The sequence below is a fragment of the Zonotrichia albicollis genome, chromosome 14 (genome assembly GCF_047830755.1).
Source record: "Zonotrichia albicollis isolate bZonAlb1 chromosome 14, bZonAlb1.hap1, whole genome shotgun sequence".
Taxonomy (NCBI): Eukaryota; Metazoa; Chordata; class Aves; order Passeriformes; family Passerellidae; genus Zonotrichia; species Zonotrichia albicollis.
In genome coordinates this window covers 12068800-12091777 of record NC_133832.1, presented here as the reverse complement: position 1 = coordinate 12091777, position 22978 = coordinate 12068800, and the positions used below count along the sequence as shown (strand labels likewise).

Genomic DNA, 22978 nt, shown 5'->3' with positions numbered 1-22978 from the left:
TGTCCAAACACTCCCTGAGCTCACAGAGGCTTGGTCCTGTAACCACCTCCTTGGAGAGCCTGTTCTAGTGCCCAGCCACTCTCTGGCTGGAAAACCTTTTCCTGGTATCTAACCTAAACCTTCCCTGTCTCAGCTTCATGTGGTGGCAGTGACAGTTTTTGGGGCTCAGCTCCTGAGACATGACGTCTCAGGAAAACATTCAGCCTGACCTAAGTCAGCACCCAGCACATCACCTGGAGGGCTGAAGGCACAGTGAGAGGCATCCTCTCAGCAACATGGTTCAGGTAACACTGTTCAGGCTGTGGGATGGCTTTGAGGGTCTGAAAAATTTTCCCATTGAGGGCATTGTATAACTAGAAATGCATCAGGCTGGGAAATCAGTGAAGTGCTTCCCTAGCCTGTTGAAAACTGGATTCTACTGGATCACTGTGTAGTATCTCAGTTTGTGCCAAATCAAGTTCAGTGACTGAACCGATCTCAGCTAAATAAACTAGGATGAGAATCCATCCATCTTGTTGCATTTCTGCAACTAAAACACTGCAAGGTTACACCTGGGAAAATGCAGAGTTTATTGATCACTCCCACCTTCTAACCTTTGAATCTATTAATGTTGAAGTGGGTTACCAATTCCCATTGAAACAGACCGACCTGCCCTGTTGCAGAAGTAGCACAGAAGTAACAAGCCCTCCTTTAGGGATGCAGTGACAGAGTGAAGACAGCTCATGTGCTCCAAAATGCAAAGTGAATGTCTCCAGTGTAAATAAAAATAGGTACCTGTGAACAACACATGTACATGCCATGAACAGCATTTCCATACCCAACACTAATGGAGCAGAGACAACATTTCCTAATCCCTCTAACAGTGCTACTGGTTTGACTTGATCTGGGCATGCACCAATTTTCCTTCACATCACCCAGTTCCTTCTGATATATAAAATCCTTCTGGCTCGTTAGACCTGGAAGGAAACCCAAGTTGTTGTTTTCAGGAAGTAAGGGATTTCATTTACTCTTTCAGGGTCTATGAGTGTGCTTCCTAGGGATACTAAGACACTTACATTGCAAGAATCACATGTGGATTTATGCTTTCTTTTTTCTTCACCTCTTCCAGAAGTATCTGCAGCTTGTGCAGATTGGTTTTGACATCTGCTGCTTTTTAGAAAAAGGAGCCAATACTGAGAATTCACACTTGGATTTTCATCTGTAGTTAGAAGACACTTCCAAAACTTCCTAGTGTGGTTGCTGCACATACTGATCAATCAAGCTTTCTTGTTACAGTGACTGTCAGTCCTGTTTGACATGATTGAACTGAAAGCTACAGTCCTGGAAGGGGGGAAGATGAAGCCCGTGAGAGAAAGATTTTAGCTGCAAGTTCACAACAGGGTATTTCTGAGCAAAGCAATTCCCCAGCACAAACAGTCTGTCTTTCCAACACCTCTCTCTGACACATTTTCTGAAACTTGGTAGAAAGTCCCATCTGGAGCTATTTTATGCTGCAGGTGTTTACACATTTATCTCCAGGAATGACAGGATTTTGATAGTCTTTAGCAGTGTCTTCTTCACATTCCACAGCCCTTCCTCCTTGCACATTACTGGATGGAGAGCATAGCTAGAAACTCAGAAGATACAACTGAAAAAAGAAACAGAAACGTGATGGAGATGGAAATAAACACTAATAAATAAAGCAAGTCCAGCAACAAGATGGTCTGTGCTTTTGATGTGAGGACTAGGTGTAATTCAGGGCATTGTTGGGTCAGGTGCCTGTTCCACACCTGGAAGAGACCCACCCCACGTAAGGAGGCCATTGGACCACAAGGCAAAAATCTGCTCTCTTTGGCTCCATGGTATCACAAACTGTTTGCAATGCAGTCCTACAACATGTTCCTGAAGTCTCAAATTCTCAAATAGGAGTTACAAATCAGACTTCAGTCTGGGCAGCAAAGATCTAACTTGCCAGTGGTTTTATTCATAACCAGTTCTCAGTAATTTAAAAGACTGAGATACCTTCTCGCTGCTTTGGAAATCCTGGGTCCTTGCAGGTCAAATAAAACCAGCAATAGCTCCAGGTGACCAACACTTCTGGGAATCACAAGTAATAAAAACAAGGCATTAGAATCTATGCAAACTTGCAGCCTCAGTTTAAATTAAAATGATCAATCAGGTAAATCAGAGAAAGAAATTGCTGTGAAGGGCTTCCACGGGAACAATGAGAGAATATGAGGCCCAAAACCAGCTTGGCAACAATAGAATCATGGGGAACCCAGGTAAAGCACACTTTGTTTAGAATAATTAAATTTGCTCTAAAAGATGCATTAAATCTACCAGACAAGATACAAAGTGGAAATAGCACAGTAGGAAGAATGATGAGGTGTAGCAGAGCTAATTTCTCTTCATCTCTAACAGATCAACGGTACTTCTTAAAAAATACAAGTAGGAGAATTTTAAAACTGTTTGAACTATCCTGACTTGCAAGGATATGAAACCTGTCTGAGTTTCAGTGTTTTCTTCAATTAATAAGAAGAGAGCATTATGCTAGAACACTGCTGGAGGCTATCAACCCATCTCACAGATGTAAGCAGAATAGTTTCAAGGAGAAAGCTATTGTTGTTTATAGAATGGAGAGGGAAACCTGTGGGGGAGCACAATCAATGCCAGTGGTGTTTAACTAGAGCTGGGGCAAACTCCTCTCTGGCTGGAACCTCAGTTCTCTTTAAAGGAATTGCCAAGTGGGCTTGCTAGAGGGAAATGCATAACAAAAGGTTCATGAATTTAGGTATTTCCAACCAATGTATTACCTTTTATTCATACCCTTTTATCTCTAAATATCTGTTCTTATTTTTTGCTTAAGATGCATTCTAAGGCATATGAATTTTTTTATAAAGAGCTGAAAAGTTGGGCCACTTCCAGTACCAGCACTCGCATGGCAAATTACTTGAGATTCTATCAATCTTGGCAATGTTTCCTGGCCCTTCTTAATCTAAGAATGAACTGTTCTTGAATCGTTTCTCTTGGATATTAGGCATAAACAAAGCTTCTTTTCCCAGATTAGTGTCCAGTTCAAGGTCAGATTCAAGGTTGGCATTGTTTTGGAGTCTTGGGGTTTTTCCTCGCTGTTAAAAAAAATGTAAAATATCCCTCCAAATTTCTTCCTTTTTTCTACATCTATTCCTCTGCAACATAATAGCAGCACAATGAAGTGTAACAGTGTCAGGTCTACACTGAGCAGAATTAACTAGGTAATACAGCTTCAGAATTTGAATAATTCAGAAGTTTCAGAGATTTCTCTAGTATCTGAAATAGAGTCAAAATGCAGAGCTGCTTTATTAACAAGTACAAATCTCAGCTGTCAGATCAATGAAACAAGGAGTTGTTCAAGTTGCACAGCAGATGGAGGCAAAAGTCAGTGCATACCACGACAGGAGAGATCTAAGTTCAGGAGCTGATCTATAAAACAAGGAGCTTCCCAAAGGAGACAGCAGGTGGAACCAAACACCAAGAGCCAACGTGTCTAAACATCTTAGTACACAAGTCCTTGTGTGTTTCACAAAATATTATCCATATCTGCAGTGACCCACAGAGTTTAAAATATTCCTGATTATTATTATTATTATTATTATTACAGTTGTTATTACAGTTATTGAGAATTATTATTTAAAATATTCCTTCTGAGAATTAGAAAGTAAACTAAATGCACTTCTTTCAGTTTTCTGTGACTACGTGTCCCAGGGCCAGGTTCAGTGAAAGCGGCCTGCTTCCCCTGAAGCAGGGATATGATCCATCTGCCAAGCTATAATGGGAGATCAGGTTGGCACTTGGTGATGTCTTTCCAACTTTAATGACTCTGTGATCAAGGCTGGTACACTGCATTTCTTCTCTAGGTGTACCCTGAGGTACTGACTCGTGTAGAGAATGACGATACACTGGCAGGGCATTGGTTTGTGATCTTTTTGAAGGACACGTTTTGCAGAGGCGACTACTCAGACCCAAGGCATCACTTTGTGCTTTCTCACACTTGATACCGAGGAGCAGATGTCACCAGTCATATTGTACCTTTTTTTGCTCCCCCCTATGACCACCACACCAAGTAGAGCCATTCAAGTTAGTATTTCCTTCAGCTTAAGTTTTAATTCACCAAAACCTCCACTGAGAAGAAACATTAATACAGAACTCTGTGACAGGATAATTTTATTTGTCATGCTATATTAGTACATCATGGTTGCTGCTTCTGTAGTTTTGTGAGGCCTGGAGGTAATATCTGAATGAGAAAAACCCATTCTTCCCTTTTCTTCTATGCTAAGTTGGACATTTCTAAAGTATTCGGAAAAGTCACTGCCTTGCCAAGAAAGAGAAGATGTGCTCAGGTGGAGCGAGTGTAGGGAGTGACAGAACGGCTCAGGCTGGAAGGGGGCACAGTGGGTCAGGGGGTCCAAGCCCCCTGCTCAGGCAGGGTCAGCCCGGGGGCACAGGATTGCATCCAGACCGTTCTTGAATCTCTAGAGAGGGACACTCCAGGAACTCTCAGGACAATCGGCTCCAATGTGCAATCACTGCACAGCAAAGAAGTTCTTCTTCCTTGTGTTCAGGTGGAACTTCCAGTACATCAGTTTCTGCCCGCTGCCTCCTCAGTGTTTGGCAGCACGGAGCTGAGCCTGGCTCCATCCTCCATCCAGCAGGGTGGGTTCGCACAGCGCATCGCGGCATCCCCGACACGGCTCTAACGCCACCCCGAGGTTATTTTTTACGGAATTTCTGTGGAACCGAGTGCCGCCACAGCGGCCTGGCCTGACCCAATCTGGGGAGCCGCGGCCACGGCCGATCCCGCACCACCACCTAGCGCCGGCGGCGGGCGCGGAGCCGCGGAGCCGAGCTCGTCCGCCCGGCCCGGCCCGCCCAGCAGAGCCCGCCCGACCCGGCCTGGGGGCGGCCCCGCGCCCGCGCCTCAGCCCCGCCGCGCCCACCGCCCGCCCCTGGGTCCGCCCCGCCGGGCCGGGAGAGCTCCGTGCTCTGTGCTCCGTGCCGTGCTGCGCGCTCCGAGCCCGCGGAGCCGCCGCACAGAGCAGCGCCATGGCCCGCGAGGAGGTGGCGGTGGCCGGCGAGGAGGCGGCGGGCGAGAGCGGCGGGCTGCTGCTGGAGATCGTGGGCTCCCCGCTGAACCTGAGCCTGCTGGGCCTCTGCCTCTTCCTGCTCTACCAGATCCTGCGGGGCGAGCGGCCCGCGGCGCCGGCGGGCGAGGCGGACCCGCCGCCGCTGCCCAAGATGAAGCGCCGCGACTTCACCCTGGAGCAGCTGCGGCCCTTCGACGGCGTGAGCGACCCGCGCATCCTCATGGCCGTCAACGGCAAAGTCTTCGACGTGACCCGCGCCAGGAAGTTCTACGGGCCCGGTGAGGGCGGGGGCTGCGGGGCGGGCCCGGCCCGGGCGCTCCGCACGCTCCGGGGAAGCGCGGGCGGGTCAGGGCCGGTGCTGGCCGGGAGCGCCTTCCCTCGGCGGGGATCGGCGCTGAGCCCATCCCGGTCCGCATGCGGAGCTTTGGGAGGGCTCGGCCGGTGCTTGGCGCCGGGAGGGCTGCGAGCCTGTGAGCGGCGGGCACGGTCACTGCTGCCGCCCGGGTCCAGTCGGGCCCCGGCGTCGGAGAAACTCCGGCTTTGCCACTTTACGTTGTTTCATTATTCTCGGTGTTCTCCCATGGCAATCTACACGTACCATAAGAGGTCGGGCGGCTTTGTGGGCCTGGGTTGCCTTTGCCTGATGGCAGGCAGCAGAAGCAAAGTATTCTCTCAGTGTTGACATTCCATTCTCAACTTTTAGTGTGTATCACTCTATTGCATAATATTTATACTAAATAGTTGGCAATTTAGATTAAACCAGCTTTCTACCAGGAGCATAGTTCAAACGTGCAAAGATTGAATAACCTATGCTCGTAGAGCAGCCAATGATGAGGTGGGTGGGACTACGTGCACCCAGATGAAGGAGTTTTATCACCTCCACGAGGCCATGGGGTTTTATTTTTATCAGAGGCTGCTTGTTAAAACTGCTCACTGAGGCTTGCTGATTTGTACCAGGTTCTGCCTGGCATAACCACTCTCGAGCTGTCCAGACAGCCTGGTAGCTGCAGTAGTGAGCTGCCAGTGCTACTTAAGAGACAAGGAGAAAAATGCAGGAGACACCACGTTTTTGGAAGTGTTATCAGTTACTGCTTTTGGGCCAAACATAGACGAGACTGCCACTGAATGATGCCAGGCTGTAACTTTGCATTCTGCAGCAGTCAGGATGATATGCACAGTGAGTTAGATGTGCAGTTCTGTATTTGTGGAACTTAAAATCCAGTTGACATAAGGTCCAAGCTTTAGATGCTGCCTTATTTGATGACAGTAAAAGCTGTCTGTTGCATCTGATTTGGTAATTGCTGAATGGCTCACCACAATGTCTGGCTAGTTTGATTTTCATTTTAATGGAAAAGTAAGATTCTTTTGATTAATTTAGGAAAAAGCACACTGGAAGTTGGCATGTGCTCTACAATAACCAGAATTCATATCTAACTTCTTTAAGCTCCTTTTAGAAGAACTTTGAATGTCTAGTTGAACATGCACTATCTCAATTTTTGGCTTGTCATGCAAGCAAGTCAATCATTAATGAAGTTTAGCAAGAGTTTATCTTGATGTCTCTTATCTGCTATGAGTTAAGTGTTTTGGTCATTTGAGTTCATCTTGCATTTTGTTTTACTAGATGTTTCCTCCAACTTGGTAATTTCTCATAGCTCCACTATATTTTCTGTCAAGCCAGGCTTTCATCTCCAGTCAGGAGTATCCATTAGAAAACTTTGATTTCCCCCCATAGACATCCTTCCTCTGTTCCTTATTCTAAGGATGTGTGTCCCAGTCTGTATGCTTATCCTCACCCAGTTTATATGTGCTGTGCACCACTGTGTGGTTCATTGTCCTGATGTTTCAGCAAACCTCAGTAGTATCCTTCTCCATTATTTTGTTTCTTGTCCTTTTCCTCTGTTTTCTCTTACTACCAATTAGAATAAAACTTTAAACCATTTCAGAAGCTTGAGGCACCTGATGCATGGCTCAGGGTAGAAACTCACCATCTGTTTTAGTCTGGGGACTCTGATCCATGAAGGTAACATAGCTTCCATTGCCTCTGCAATAATGCTGCTTATGTTTTTATTTCAAAGAGGGCCCATATGGGATTTTTGCTGGAAGAGATGCATCCCGAGGCCTTGCCACCTTCTGCCTGGACAAGGAGGCACTGAGGGATACCTATGATGACCTCTCTGACCTCAATGCTACACAGCAAGAGACCTTGAGGGACTGGGAGTCACAGTTCACTTGTAAGCAATTTTAAACCTATTTACAAAGAAGGAATTAACTGGTAATAGGGGAAGCAATAGTTAAAAGGCTGTAACCAGCTGGAAGCATCATATATATACATATATATATATATATATATATATATACACATGTGTATATATATGCATATTATATAATATATATATAAAATATATATGTATGTATGTATGTATATATATATATATATAATGGAAATTGCATACACCAGTCCACCAGTTATCAGTATAGTGTAACTAAAATGTGTTTTCCTTTTAAATCTAGTGTTGAAAGATTTACTATAACCAGCTACAATTGGGTTTTCTCCACATGATGTCATTAGAAATCTCCATCCTGACCTGATGTGCCCCTACTATTTTGGCCTTCTTCCTGTTTTAATTAAGACTGTTAATCACGCCACACTGAATGGCTGGTTTATTATGCTAACAAGCTTGTTGCAGAAACCAGAACTGTGCTATCAAATATATGACTTGAGCTAGTGTTAAAATCTACCTTTACAAGTGTTGAGCATCAGGACTGACAGTGAAGTCCACTCTTTTTATTACTGTGATCCTATTAAATATGGCAAATAGTTGGTTTAAGTATTTATAACAACGTTGCTAGTCTGAAATACCTGAAATTAGGGGGTTCTTTTGCTTTGTTGAAGTTGACAGATAAGCAACATAATAGAGCTCTCAGTCCTTATATATCTTGGCATTTTTACATGCTCAAAAGGAGATATAAAATAAATCAGAGGCTTAATCACATAATCGGATAACAGACCCATCTCTATCTTTGGGAGAAATTATCTCCCTTCTGTCCTATTGAATATTTGTAATACATATTACAAAAATAAAACCCCTTCCAGGTTGTGTATATGTGAGCACATACGTATGTGCATGTTTAATAATGTAAATATTCTAACAATGCCTTTGGTTTTAACATTGGCAAGAGAAATAATCTAATCCAGGATTCTGTTTCCTTGGCTAGGTGACTCCCTCAGTTTGTGTTTATTCATCTTTTGGTTTAGGCAATAAAATGAGTGTTATATTCACTTCACCTGATTCTTATGACAGCAGTAATAGTAGTTGAGGTAGTAGTTGATTTTAGCTTTTCTCCTTTCCCCCAGTGTTTGGAACAAGTTGCTCAGAACTGTTCTATTGAAATATAGTCATCCTATTCATTCAGAAAACAGTTGGAGGAGTTTATAAACGTGTCTCTTCAGGGCAGAAAATTACTTGGATTTTTTTTTTCCCCAGTTAAGTACCATCATGTTGGTAAGCTGCTGAAGGAGGGGGAGGAACCCACCGTGTACTCTGATGACGATGAAAAAGATGCCCAGGATGCAAAGAAAGAGTAGATACTGCAGTGTGGAACAATCTATTTTTGAACCACAATGGATCATTTGTAACATTCCACTTCTGTTTCACAAGGTGCAGCAGCAGCAAGGTTTACAAAAGGTCCAGAGGTACAGTGAATGGTTTTTCAAAGATTTCCTTTTCAAATTCAGTGGGAAGCTTCTGAAGGTCTATGATCTGTCTTCCTTTAAACCCACATAATAAGTATGCATGACAAATGTCTGTGCAAAAGTAAACTGCAGTTTTGGCAATAAAGGACTGTTTTCCTGCTATCACCATTTAGTGCAAAGTAGGTTGGAATCAAGTTTTTCATTACCAACCTATCACTGTGGAGACAAGCACATGACTCACTTCACATATGCAACACAAACACCACTAAATCTTCTTTTGTGTTAGCTTCTGCAGGATCTGGCAGATCTTACCTGGGTTGTAATTCCTTTAGAAAAGGGACTATATTTTGTTCACAAAGCATCATACTCATTTGTTGTGCAGTGTAATTCATTATTATGTGAGATAATTTGGCTTTTGAGTCATTGCATTAGTGACTTACAGATGAAACACTAACTGCTTTTAAAAAAGATTAAGAATTTTTGTGAGGTTAAATCACTTTTAAGTATTTAATAAAGACTGATGAATGCTTGATGTATTCAACATGCATAATTCTGCATAGACTAATATTGTCTGTTCACTTTTAAAGCACATCTATAGTGTTACAAAAGTTTAGGTAATGAGTGGAACTAGGCATCCCTAAAGGTACACCATGGAGTGTGACTTGACTGTTGTTCATTTGATTTTCTTCTCAGCAAAAAGTGCTCCTATGAATGTTAATGGAATTATATTAAACACGGAAGATCAGCTGCTCTTGATTCCTAGGCCTAAAAAGCAAGAAGTTGCTGGTATGGCATGATTAGCAAGTGCTCTTGTACATGCACCTTTACCTAGCAGAAAAACATTACTGGTCAATGTAACTTACATAAGTTTCCTGTACAAAATAAAACAGTGTAAGCTGTTTTTGCATTGAGGCCTTTGTTGGTTTGGAATGTTGCCATTCAAAGAAATGACACAATCTCATGCATAACCAGCAGTGCTATACCTGTGGACCTGACCTTTGAGTTGCTTTTTACTTATTTGCTCTCTTGGCTTACCTCTATGCTTAATTACTAGTTTTTTTTCTAAATGACCTCCCTCCTACCAGAGAGGCTGGATAAATGGATATGGCCAAGGAAAAATGTAAATGTTCATCATGCAAAATACTTCCATAAAACTTATAAATTCCAAGATAACTAATGATTTTCTGATCACATGTGATCTTGTTTCTTGTCCAGGTGATTCTGCTAGTGCAGAATCTCCAGGGTGCCTGTCTGGTGTAGTTCCCTCTGTTTCATTTCTCTGACTCGACTGTCTGGTTGTTTCCGTTTGGCAACATGCCCAAAATGAGGAACTGAGTCCTGGGTGTAGGTGCAAACTAGGCAGAAGTGTTCAGAAGGAGAGTGTGTTGCACAACAGCAGCTTTCACAAACGAGTTGACACAACATATTAAAGTGCCTGAGACCATCTGTGGTGAGAACAACTGACTCTCCCTCAGTCCCAACACCATCCTGGGATTTTCTTTTGGTTGCACTGGGCCTTCCAATGAAGAGCAAGGTTGTTTGAGCCAGAGTTGTGTAAAGTGGTACTGTATGAACTACCTGACAAAGGTCTGGAGACACACATAGGCCTTGTCATGACCTTTGTGTTGCTGTTTTATTTTTAGAGACATTTATACTCTTTGCAAACTACTACTAATGGTTTACCTCAAATTGGAAATGTGCTTTTATTTGTTTAAGGCAGAAAATAAAATACTCTTGCATAATGGTGGAGTTTGTTTTTATTTACTGCAACCAAATGTTATATTTTATTATTATATTTATTACTCCCCTAATATTTCAAGTTTTATATTGTCTTTCTCTGATCTGTCACATTATCCAATGCATAGATTGAGTAAAATATGTTCTAATGGAATGCTTGTAAATGCTGTTTGCTAGTAAAATTTTGACAGAATATTAAATAGAGAATGTGCTCTATTGCAGAAAAAAACCCAAGTAATTGTTAATACTGAGCAAAAGCTGGAGCTTTGGAAAGCTGTAACCTACCCTTAAGTGGACCCAACCACCTGACTCTAAAGTTACTCTGTAACATCTTCTGAGGAACTAAAAACTATTTTAAGGATTAATCTGTACATCAGAACGTTATGCATCACAAAGAGAAATAGCAACAGAAATGATGCAGAAAACATGCAGTAACACAAGAAAAGCTCATTGTTAATACTTCTTGGGGAGGAGGTATGACACTTTGGTAAGATTGTTACTTTTTCAAGGAAAGCAGAGAGTTTCTTGTGAAAGGAGAAGTGTGTCACAAAAGCTGCTCATAAAGCAGCAGGCACGGGTTTTACTTCTTTCCAAAGTGCTGAAGAAAATGGATGGGTTTTAACTTCTTTTTTAGTCTGTTCATTACAATTTGAACCCTTCCTTCAACAGTGACTGGCAGCAATGATTATGCAAAAAGAGCCATGCAGGCAGCTCATCGGGCTGTACATTAACCAGGCAGGACAGGATGACCAATTCAAGGCAGACAATATCACTAATCTCCCTCCTCTGACGTGTCCAACACCTGTCACAAAGATCTTTGCCAGGACAAATCAAAACAATTGAGTCATATCTTATTTTCAACCACACTCTTAACTGCTTTGTAAAATTCAGATATTCTTTCACCAGGGCTTCACCTGCCTGTACTCACCTTTATTAGCTCTTACTTCCTGCTGTTTCACTTAAACAAAAAGAAGTTCAGCATTGAATGCTTCTGTTGAAAATTACATAAGGGGTTTTATGAAAGGTGAGGCATTTCTATGCATTGCCTGGAATCCCTGGATTAAGAAGAAAAGGCTTTATATCATAATTGCTGTATTGTATTTCAAGCAGATGGACTGATTTAATAATGGGCCTTGTGTAATTCTGCTTTCAAACCAGCCTGTAGGATTTTGGCTTCAGCATTCAGCACAAGGTACAACCCACAGGTCACATACTTTCAGTAAAAAAGCATTGTTCAGCCCACTTCTCTTCATACCAGCTTTATGAAGAGGCATTTTCACTAGTTCTGTACAGAAAATTAGATTTGATGGCAAGATCTGCAGTCTCAGGGCCAACTTCATACATGTCAGAGTAAACAGTGTTTCCATAAAAAGCACCCAGCCTCTTGAAACAGCAGCTGGGCACAACAGCACACCTCAGGTTCAGAATGAAAGGTGTGAAAGTATACCAGAAATGTTCTATATTTCCATTGCTGAACTATATAAATGCTGCTTTTAATGCATATTTTCATCTAATAAATGTTTTAATTGCCAAAACATTCTGTAACTTTCATATGTGGGATGTGACATTTAGAACAACTAAAATCCAATCTACAAAGCCATGCATTTTAAAAGTTTTAAAGCAAGCTGTTACATGTATCTTTAAAGATTAACCTTCAGGATAATAAAATCATATTAAGCAGGCCAGTGTATGAAAAACTGGGGCTCATATTAAATGTGCTGACAGGAAAAAGAAATTCTTCCTGCCAGAAGAAACTGTGTGCCCCAGCCCTGGAAGTGCTCAAGACCAGGCTGGACCCTGCTTGGAGCAGGTGGAAGGAAGGTGCCCGTGCCCTTGGCAAGATGGTTTTTAAGGTCCTGATCCAAACCATTCTATGATTTTGTGAAAAGTGAAATTATTATTTAAACACTTGAAATCAGGTTCTAAAAAAATGTCAGATAGGAAACACAGAAGTTCTCTTTGGGTATGAAGATTACAATGATGTCTCACATTTTAAAGTGCATGCATATTTTATTAACTAACAATGCTTTACATGGAATGAGGACTTGGGAGACAAAGCAAATCCTCTGCCAGTTTCAGTCAGTACAGGTGAATGCCTGAAGCAATTACAGGAATTGAGTATTTATTTGTTATTGGTTATTGTGACAGCATGTTAATAAAACACTAGAAATTTACACTGAAGGAAATCTTTAATTCCTTCTCCCCTAGATTAACAAAAAGAAATACTTCCTCACCTGTCACCAAAAGCCTGTCTTATGGGAAATGGGTACTCATGGACACAAAACTGTCTATAGATTGACAGGGGGGAAGTTTTGTTATCTTTAATCTGCAAATATTGCATAGAGAAAAAACACCCTTGGTATGTCACATCAGTGCAACTGAAAACATTTTACATGGTCACACGTAACATGTTACAATAGTCCCTCTTCACTATAACTGTATAAAATACTAAAGGGGGGGACTTAAGAGGGGCATAAAGGCTCTCCAAAATAGTCAGAAAATATTTCTGTCAAGAAAATAACATTCTTTTAGATAAAAGGAATAGATTAACAGTACTTTGAGTAGCAACCATTAGTCATTCATGACCCTGAAAAGGCACTCAACATATGAACGGAAAGACAGATAAAACCTGGCTTAGAAGCCTGTAGGAATCACCAGTATTGAAGACTGGGGGAAAACCTATCTACCACAAACAATTACAATTATTAATTTTTATTACTATTTATTAGAGCAGAATTTACAAACATGGGTAAGATCTTACGTAATGAAGGCAACATTTTCACATGAACTTCGTCTACTGACATGTAATAAATAAAGCATAATAAAATGAAAGCTGTAATAATCAGTGTATTGAACTTCAAACTCTGTACCTTGCTAAGGGACTTTGTCCAAAAGCAATTGTGGCTGTCTTCTAGATATAGCCAGATGAATAAATATGGATATAATTCAAGATCCTAGACTGCATTTTCCCATTTTTATCTACATGCAGCACAACTCTGACAACATTTCACAATTCCTCTGGAAAGCATTTGTAGGCAAACTCATACTAAACAGCTACCTCACTATATGTGCCTTCAAAATCTTGTGAACTGTCAACTGCATTTACATGGGGACTGTCAGCAGGCTGAGAGGCACTGCCATTTCATTATCTAACACCCAGAGCTTTGCTTACACAGCCATTCAGATTCCTAGGAGCACTACACTGAGCATAAGTTCAGTGAAATCCTCCCAAAAGGCAGCAAGTTTTCAGAAACACCTCTAGAATTGTGAATAGAAAACAAGGATTCTTCTAGTGTGGGTTTTGCAGAAGATGGGACCTTTTTCACATTTGGAAACCTATTACTTCTCAAAATTGAGTATAAATGTCCCCCACACCTTCCAGTCCCACCAATATAACAATCTGATAGAGGAGGCACTTCATATGCTTGCTCTAGGATTGACAATTAGGTTTTTTCCCAATGACTCATTATTAATAAATACTGTAATTTACATGATTCTCTGCATTCCATCAAAGTGCAATGCTCCAAGATCTCAGTCTGTGTCCTTTCAAGTTCTTTAGTCACTAGTCCATGAAAGTTTGTTCTGGCTCTGGGGAAAGTTTTGGTGCAGAAGTTATCCAAAAGAAAACACAAATTCTGCTTCTGTGACTCACTTCACCAGTTAGATATTCTAACCAAAGGAATGATGTAAGAAAAAAAAAATCAAAAACCAACCCAGTAGTTCATATTTCTTTTAATGATCAAAGGGCTTTCTTCTCCCACTTGTTTATAAAAACTTCAGAGCTATAATACAGTAGCTGTTCAACATCCTCTTCTGGGCTCTCCTCCACAGAAAGCATCTGAGAAGGGGTTTGTCTGAATTATCTCAAGAGGAAATAGAGGACATCCTCTGACATCTGCATCCATCTCTCTTCTCAACATTAATTTCCTCTCATCTCCTGTAGGTAAGAAAAAGTTGAAATGAGTTTGTCAGGTTGTAAGGGTATCCACCAACCAACTGGAAGCACAGAAAATTGTAAAAAAGGCTGTAAGAACAGCAAGTAGCAATCTTGTATGAAAATCAGATGTATTTTAGCTGTGTAAAAATCTACTCACCTGAGACAGTACTTCCTACACAGCTGTGCCACACATTGAATTGTCTATCACTGTTTTAGTTGTCTAAAGCATGTTGTTACCAGAATAACCACTACCTGCTAATGCCCAGGACAGATACTGTGCTAAGTTAATTAGACAAATATTACTCTTGAGCTGCAGCTGTGTCTTTCAGAGCTAAACTGAACAAACCCTTAATTGCAGGGAAGTTGCACTGGTTTTTTTATGCCATGCTTATACCTTTTAAAACCAAAAACCCTTCATCACTGTAAGAACTGTGGCAACCTCACCTGCCACAGAGCTGTCAAATTGAGTCCCCTTAGCTGTGGTGTCCCCCTCTCTCACCTCTCCCCTGGAGGGTTTCCTGAAGGGGTGAGCCATCATGAGGGGCAGCATCTTGTGCAGCCATAGAGGTGTGATGTGTCTTGAATTTCACTTTTTTGTGCAACATTTTCTTACATTTTCTCTGAATCTTTCTGAGCGACTCCAGCTGCATGCAACTGTCCGTCTCTGAAAAGCCACATTCATCAGATAAAAGATTAGAAGAAAGCTTTTTTCGCTTTTTCTTCATTTTATGAGCATTTTTCTCCTTTTCCCTGGATTGTCTCTCACTTTTCTTTCCTTCATATCTTAATTTACTACTAGACCTCTTGCATGACTTTTTAAGTTTACGTTCACACTGCCTTGCCAAGCCCTCATGGACAGAATTAGAACAGGAGTTACATTGGCTGGTTTCCTTCTCTTGACCTTCCAGAGCTACATTTTTATGGCAAACCAGTAATTCTCTTTCCCCAGCTCTTGTAGACAAGCACCCTTTATTACAACTGCTGTAAATTTCTTCATACCTTCTTTCTGCTCTCTTCACTGAGCCGCCACATGCCTCTCTAAAGCACTCAGAATCACTGATCTCTTCCAGCAAATCCTTTGATCTGCAAGCAGATCTACGTGTTCCATGTGGTACAGTGCCTTCATCTTTACCATCTTCTTGTTTGAATTCCTCATTATGAGTAACAGTAGTGCACTCCAAAGAATGATTCAGTCCAGCATGTGGTACAGTATCAACACTGAGTGAGTCATTCCTCTGCACCTGCAGCTTTTTTGCAAGCTTGCCCCCATGGACCTTGCTTTCTAACCCTTTGTCTGTTGACTCAAATTCTCCAAGAGTGATCACCAGCCTGTAATTACTATCACTGCTACAATTTCTCTTGTGGAGGTTTTGTACAGGACTCAACTCTCTGAAGTGCTGACCATGTTTGTTACTCAAGCTGCTGTCAAACCCACCACCATCATCAGACACCACTCGCTTCCACCGGGACTTGTTCACAGTGGTTTTTGGCTCTAAGCAAACACGTGCATAGTGTGGTGTCTGATAGTAGTTCAGTAAATAATGGATGAATTCATCAGTCTCATAAACCTTTTGCTTTCTGCAATCATCTTGCTCAGACACTGTGTGGGTGTGACCAATGTCCAGTGCTGGGTGGTGCCTTGCAGGGAGAGGCTGGATGACCCTGCCGTGCTGGGTGACCGTGATCAGCAGGGAGTTGCACACATCTCTGCCAGGCAGTCCATCAGAGCTCGGGGCTGCAGAGGCATCATTTAAAATTGTCCTCACTATGTGACAAGCAGGTGCATGGAAGGTACTCACATCCCCTTCCTCACAGCAGAAAGCACTGCCTTTTGGGGTTAATGGGCACTTAAACTCCACACGTTTCAGCTCTTTGTGCGTATGGTAAAGGGAGTGAATCAGCTCCTGCTGGATGTCTTTAAATGCTGTTTCAGAAAATGAATTGTCCTTCTTTATACCCAGTGAAGGATCCACTTTTTGACTTGCCAACTGTGAAACCAAGAAAATAGAAATTTATTTAAGACATCACATTCATAATTAAGAAGGCCAATGTCAGATGTAATGGGGCCCTAAAATTCACACACAGAATGGCAAGGGTAGCCTCTGACTTCAACTCACAGTAAATTACAGTCCTTTAGAAATCTTTTACATTACACACTTGTTAAAAGCTGCAATTTTTTCTTTGCAAATAGTGGAGACAAAGCCATATTAGAAATTAAAACCCCTGTTTTCATTTGAAACCTTTTCTGCCCAAAGCACTAAATTAAACTTGCAAACATTAATCTGTGTGCAAAACACTCAAATTTTTATCATTTCACTGCTGACTTTCTCAAGACATTATCTGAATCAAATAAGTCTGGTAATGAGTGCTGGCCAAGAAAAAAGAAGAAGCTATTAGAAATCCAAAGGGTATAATCTGTGCCAATTTAGTTCAGTCACTTGTAGACCTGAGACCAAAACAAGCAAAGAGAGTATCACTTATGTCTCCACTCCAAAATTCCTTGCTTGCAACACTGGATCAAGTCTAATAGAGCCAAAACAGCTTTTCCAGTCCTATTTTTAACTCAAGAAAGACAAGGTCTTGAAAAAGCACCAAAGGCAAAGTTTCTGGGTGAAAATGCACTATGTTTGCTCTCAGGGCAAGACTGAGAGCAGGCTGTCACAAGATATGGACCTCAGGCCTTCTCAGTGTCCAGTCAGCCCCAAAGCAGTCTCCTGAACAGCATCAAGATATCAAATGTCTAGTGAATTATTCAAGCTCTAATAGATATCCTTAAAAGTTTAAAATACGTTTTAAAATAGTCTTACTTTCACACGATTTAACAGCACTGTAAGCAGTCTGACAGACTCCACTCTTCTCTGAGCTAGCAGGGATTTCCTTTCTTCCCATTCAGGCATATTCTCTGGCCAGTGCTGTTCTTCAGCTGGTTCCTTCTGCTGCTTTGGGGGGTGTTCCTCATCTCCATCTATCTGCCTCTCTTCTCTCCTCTCGTGCTTAGCTTTCCTTTTTCTCTCTTGAACTTCTTTTCATCACCACGTCTTTTTCTAGGTAATTATCAATATGGGACAATTTAGATGACACTTGTTTTACATTGTGCATCCTGGGGAATTGGATGTAAGTTTTTGAAGTGCTAATAATAAGCAAACAGTCATCAAGAATCACATGTGGCTAACAGGGAACGTCCTTTGCTTAAATACCATGTTTTAAAAAACCATAAATTACACACACCCAACTGATCCCCACAGTTAGAAAGTTGTCTCTTCAAATGGTCTGTACTCTTGGGTTTTCTTTGTAAGCACTGCCAAGACAACAGCATCACATGATTGTTTGTCCCCAAGGACACAACTAGAGACTAATCATTTGGATCTAATTCTTAATTTAACAAATCTCCCCTACAGATTAGCAGGAGGGTCCCATTTAAGAGGTATTACAGCAGTAATTCAGGGGTTATCACTGAGCAAGGCTTACCCAGAGCCAAGGCCTTTTGTGAGGAGGCTGAGTGTGAGCAAGGAAATGGGAGGAGACCCAGCCAGGACAGCTGATCCCAACTGACCTTTTTCTAGCCAGTAATCACCAGGCAGCTGCTACACCTACTTTATTTAACAATAAGAAACTAAGTATCTTTCAGACTCTCAGCAGCTCCTGAGGTCATCTCCCAGTTTCAGCACCAACTACACTGAAAATACTGACAACCTTTAGCTTACCAGAGAAATTTTTCAGGAAACCTAAACAGTATAATGCTGGGTTTTGATTAAAGGGGTTAAGTTCAGATACCTGAGCTCCATATCAGTATGCCCACATCTAGTACAAACAGAATAGTCACACTAGGTTTTTTTGCTCCTCACATGATTAATTGTATAAAAAGTTTACAGAGAGGCTTCCACTGGTTATCAAGGACTTTTCAGGCCTAAATTCAAAGAAAAAGAAACAGAAGTTGGCAAACCACCATCTGTGCCAGTTTCTTCCACAAAGGTTCAGCACCTAGTCACAAGTAAAGCTTAGTGTATTTCATTGCTGTCCATATGCTGTATTTTTCTTTATTTTGTAGACACTATTTTAACATAAATATAGACTAAATCAAATGGAGAAAAAATAGATACATATACAAAGACAACTGCAAGAGTGCCGCATAAAAGCTTCCACTGAAGAAACACAACAAAAAAGTTTGTAAGATGGTTTTCACAGGTTATAAACTATACTGTTATTACTTGAAAAACGCCTGTTTGCCTTCAGCATGGGAATGTACAAGGGAAGACAAGCACAAAAACTGTTTGATAAAAGAAAATGACTACACTTTATTGAGAATGACAAAGAAAAAACCCACACATGTACTGGAGAAAAAGCAAGTGCAATTAAAATTAACATAAAATAACCAGGAATCCCTGGCAGCAGCAGATACAGCACAGACTGAGCACTGAATCACTCCTCTTAGGGAACTGCAGCCAAATGCACTCAGAATTAACAGTAAGTTAACTGTAAATTTGTCAGGCAAGGCTGAATCTCAAAGGATTAATCTCTGCACACAGCTGTGTATGCACACAGACACACCTCCAGTGTCTCATATAAGCAAAGCAGATACACAAAGCACTTTCTACAAAGCTGAAGCAGTGAGTGATCTCTAGAGTCCCTTCTGCCCACTGTGCACTAAGATAAAAAGCTTTCCACCAAGTTAGTGCCAACCAAACTTCTGCCACCCCACTAAGATTTGTGGTGCAGTAGGCTAAAACCTCCAGGACTCTGTTGTTACAACCTGCAGAGATGTGAATGTCAAGCCTGCAGACCACTGGGTGTACACAAAATCTTGTTCTGTTTTGCAAGTAGATCATCTATTTAACCAATATATTATCCTGATATATTATCCTGCCCTTGCAAGTCTTCTTTCACTTATATCCTTACACCATCATAGCTGCAACCATACTGCAATAAATCCCCTACAAGCCCTAAACTCTCTTCATAGAGCTGAGTAAGCTACAGTGGTTTGCTAGTGCACACCATTACCCCTGCTCTTCCCCACTTGTGCTCATAGCCAGGAGCTCCTCAAGCATCAGAAATTTCTCTCTACATAACTGTGAACAAGGCACAGAATTATGTACTGGCTGACCCAATGAATTGCTGTTCAGCAGAATGGCCTTTTGGAATCAACCCTGACATATCAATAAGCCACTACCTCAACTGCTGCAACTGATAAATCACAAGGATTTTGACTTTCAACTCCTTTATCAGATTATTATTCCCCTTTGGCCACTCTGCCATGGTAAAAACTTTTGGAACACATCTGCCTTTGCACTAGGATTTACTACAACAACTGAAGGTTGAATTGTCCTTATCTTACAACACCCTAAATTGTGCAATCTAAGTTCATACTTTAAAACAAACTTACACTTCTGGGAGAAATTAGCAACCTGGCAATATCTAACCTGAAACACTCACATAGTCCATATGAGCAACATGCAAGTAGTGGGAATAATTGTTCCAAAGGCACCCCTCACATTTGCTCACTGTACTGCTAGCTCAAACAGCTCTTACCATCCCCAGTTTCCCAGCTGGTCACTCATGCCAGGCCCCGGGCCACCACAAAAGAGACCATACCATCAACCAGGTCAGGATAAAGGTATCTTAAAGAGAAAAAAAAAATATCATATTTTTCTAGGTAACTTTTCACGCTCCTACCAACAGTGTAGTCCCTGAGCAATCCCACCAGCAGAGGTGAAAGGAAGCTCAAGGCAGAGGAAATATTTTAATTCTGCAGTGGTATGTAAGGAGCACTATAAGCTAATGCAATGTAGTATCCATATGTATTGATCCCCAGCAGTAGAGTTCATCATGCAGAGAAAAAAAAGCTGGAGCTGTTTAGCCTGGAGAAAAAGAGGCTCGGGGGGACCTTATGGCTCCGTACAACCACCTGAAAGGAGGCTGGATCCAGGTGGGGATCGGTCACCTCTCTCAAGTAATGTGAGAGGAAATGGCCTCACATTACAACAGAGGAGGTTTAGATTGGATATTAGGAAAAACTTTTCCACTGAAATGGTGATCGGGCACTGGAAGAGGCTGGAAACACCATCCCTCGAAGCCTACAAATAGTTTGTGGCTATGGCACTTGGGGGTATCCTTTAGCAGTAAACACAGTGAGTGTTACTGGTTAGACTCTGTGATCTTAGAGGCCTTTTCCAACCCTAGTGATGCTATGACAAGCACTTACCAGAAACTCACTTGGAGAAGTCTAAAGAGCTTGAAACTGATTTTTAACAAATGAGTTTATCCAGTCCGCTCTATGCAAAATTAAGTGAAAAGGAGCGATGATCAGAAGTGCCGCTGCTCTCATGAACATTGCAATAAAGGAGCGTTTTGAACCCTCCCAGCACCGCTGAGGCGAGGATAACACAAACCCCCAGCCCAATGCATGGAGCCACTGAAGGCCGCGGTCCCCGAGCTCCGGCAGCGCCGGCCGAGGGCACCCGGCGGGCAGGGCCCAGCCCTCGGCGGCTCCAGCGGGAGCCGCGGCCCGGGGGCCCCGCTACCCCGCCTCGGCTGCAAGACCCGCCAGGTGCGGAGCCAGCTCGGGCTGCCCGAGAGCCGCAGCAGCCGAGCCGAGCCGAGCCGGGCCGTGCAGCCCCCGCCCCAGGAACCCCCGGGCCCAGGCCCGCCGCGCCCTCCGCACGGGCCGGGCTCTCCCGGCTCAGCTCGCCACCGCCCCCCCAGCACCGGAGCGGAGAGGAGAGAAGCGGGGCTCGGCCCGCCCGTCCCGGCAGGCCCGAGGGTTCCGGGCAGCCCCAGCGGAGCCGCCGGGAACCGCCCCGGCAGCCGCGACAACTTTCCCTGGCGGAGCGAGCCCCGCGGCCCGGCTCGCCCCACCCGGGCCCGGAGCGCCCTCCGCCGGCAGCGCCCCGCTCCCGCTCCCCGGGCCAGCCGCCCTTACCCTCCGGCCGCCGCGGCACCGCCAGCCCTGCGGCCGCCACCCGGGGCGGAGCGCGGCTCGCCCACGGGCCCGCCCCGGGGCGCGGCTCCTCCGCTCCGCCCGCTCCGCAGCGCGGCCCCTGCCCGCCCGCCGGGCGCTCCGTGCGGTTTCAGGGTGATCTTCACGAAGCGAGGCCCAGGAGGTGCCAGTGGCTGCTCTTCCTGCACAGCCTCGGCTGCAGCTGCCTGCTGCCGGAGTCTTCAGCCAGTGGGCATCGTGTGTGTGCATTGTATTCAAAATAAGGCAAACAGAAGTTACTCCTCGGAGCTGCCTCGCTCAGGCAGAGCAAAGGCTTGGTTGTGGTGCAATGCCGTGTTTTCCTTTGTCCTGGAGCAAAGGTAGTTCACCCACCACTGCTCACCAATAGTAGATCTGTGAGGGTTTATGCCGCCTTCCCCTGGTTTACACTGGCTTGTTGGTGTTTTCCCGGTGGGAAAGGGCTGTCCTGTCTCTGCATGGTGCGGCTATCGGCTCCCAATGGTGCAGCGCTCGCCCATGTGCTGCTGATGGCACCGTCCCCACTTCCTTGGCCATTCTGGATCCCGGGCATGTGTGGACCCAGCCCCGGCTACAGCTCTACAGCAGCCAGGATCTATCCAACCTGACCTTGAACATACCCAATTTTTTAGTATATGACTGGTTTTATTTTGGCAGGTCCTTTTACTAAGGAGAAAAAAAACCCAACAGACTCATATCAACCACCTCCTTCTCCGAGGATTGCTGCAGGAGGCTGAGGTCAACTGGTGATTCATTTTAGCAGCCAGAACAAGTATGGAAAAACTTGCCCCAAAATGAGTAATGGAAATGGGAAGACTGTATGGAAAATACCGGTGCTCAGTAAGAATCTTAAGTTGAGGTTTGTCTTGTGCAGATGAGCAACAAAAGAAAAACCCTGAAAGAAATATCACCCTTTTCTTTGAAGTCTTGAAGTAATGTTTGAAATCTTCTGTTTCCAAGCTCTAATCATGTATATAATCATGTATAACAAGTTATACCCATTTATTGTTGATTTTCTCCTCCTTAATGGTTAAATGCTTTCTTCTCACCAAGAAAATAAAACACCATAAGTAGCTGAGTTCCTGGAAAGAGATGCAATTCTAGAAAGCTGTCTTTTAGCTCTTTTATTGATCTAGGAATAGTCCATTGGATCAGCAGCAGAGCATTCTTGCCAGAGAATGCAGACTGAGTCATCTGACACTGTTCTGTTGGCTGCACTGTAAGAAGATACTGAACATAGCTTTCAGTTTGACTGGAATTTTTCAGTTGGTTGTTTGTGTTGGTTTGAGGTTTTTTGGGGGGGAAGGGAGGGTTTTTATTTTGTTTTGTTTTGTTTGTTTGGGGATTTTTGTTACAAGAAACAGAACATCCTGTTTCAGAGCAAATCTCTGCTACTACCTCTGTCCTGGCTGTTATCTCCTCCCCCACAGACTCTGGTCTCAGCTTGTATCTCCTTTCCTCTTTCGTCTTTCCCCTCCCTGTACCTTTTTTTTCCTCAGGCAACACGTCAAGAAAACCTGAACTAATTGACCTCGTAAATCTTATTAATGATGATC

General features: G+C 43.2%; 2 protein-coding genes across 8 annotated transcripts; one reads left to right on the top strand and one right to left on the bottom strand.

Moving 5' to 3' along the window:
* The first annotated feature begins 4949 nt into the window (after positions 1-4949).
* Positions 4950-10538, top strand: PGRMC1 (progesterone receptor membrane component 1). Its single transcript, XM_005484430.4, has 3 exons — positions 4950-5380; positions 7178-7333; positions 8588-10538. Exons 1-3 carry the CDS (start codon positions 5062-5064, stop codon positions 8686-8688), a joined length of 576 nt encoding a protein of 191 aa, XP_005484487.2. The 5' UTR covers positions 4950-5061; the 3' UTR covers positions 8689-10538.
* On the bottom strand, positions 8726-21668 carry LOC102069052 (A-kinase anchor protein 17B). Of its 7 annotated transcripts, none has more exons than XR_012582691.1 (5): positions 21387-21594; positions 19997-20085; positions 17278-17514; positions 14970-16458; positions 8726-14470 (listed from the first exon to the last, which is right to left on the bottom strand). XR_012582691.1 is itself a non-coding variant. In XM_074551511.1 (3 exons), the coding sequence occupies exons 1-3, from the start codon at positions 21651-21653 to the stop codon at positions 14464-14466; spliced, it is 1263 nt and encodes a 420-aa protein (XP_074407612.1). In that variant the 5' UTR covers positions 21654-21668; the 3' UTR covers positions 8726-14463. The 7 variants fall into 7 exon arrangements, 1 of the variants encoding a protein (XP_074407612.1); XR_012582692.1 differs by lacking the exon at positions 21387-21594 and adding an exon at positions 20670-21361; XR_012582689.1 differs by lacking the exons at positions 17278-17514; positions 19997-20085 and having other exon boundaries at positions 14970-15134; positions 15470-16458; positions 21387-21668.
* Positions 21669-22978: the final 1310 nt, after the last annotated feature.

Excerpts from the sequence above, each read along its gene's own strand:
- PGRMC1 (XM_005484430.4), top strand. The coding sequence starts at position 5,062 with ATGGCCCGCGAGGAGGTGGCGGTGGCCGGCGAGGAGGCGGCGGGCGAG. Across the intron at positions 5,381-7,177 it reads CAGGAAGTTCTACGGGCCCG|AGGGCCCATATGGGATTTTT; the intron begins GTGAGGGCGGGG and ends TTTATTTCAAAG. Across the intron at positions 7,334-8,587 it reads CTGGGAGTCACAGTTCACTT|TTAAGTACCATCATGTTGGT; the intron begins GTAAGCAATTTT and ends TTTTTTCCCCAG.
- LOC102069052 (XM_074551511.1), bottom strand. The coding sequence starts at position 21,653 with ATGCACACACACGATGCCCACTGGCTGAAGACTCCGGCAGCAGGCAGC. Across the intron at positions 16,459-21,386 it reads GGTGCCGCGGCGGCCGGAGG|TTGGCAAGTCAAAAAGTGGA; the intron begins GTAAGGGCGGCT and ends TTGGTTTCACAG.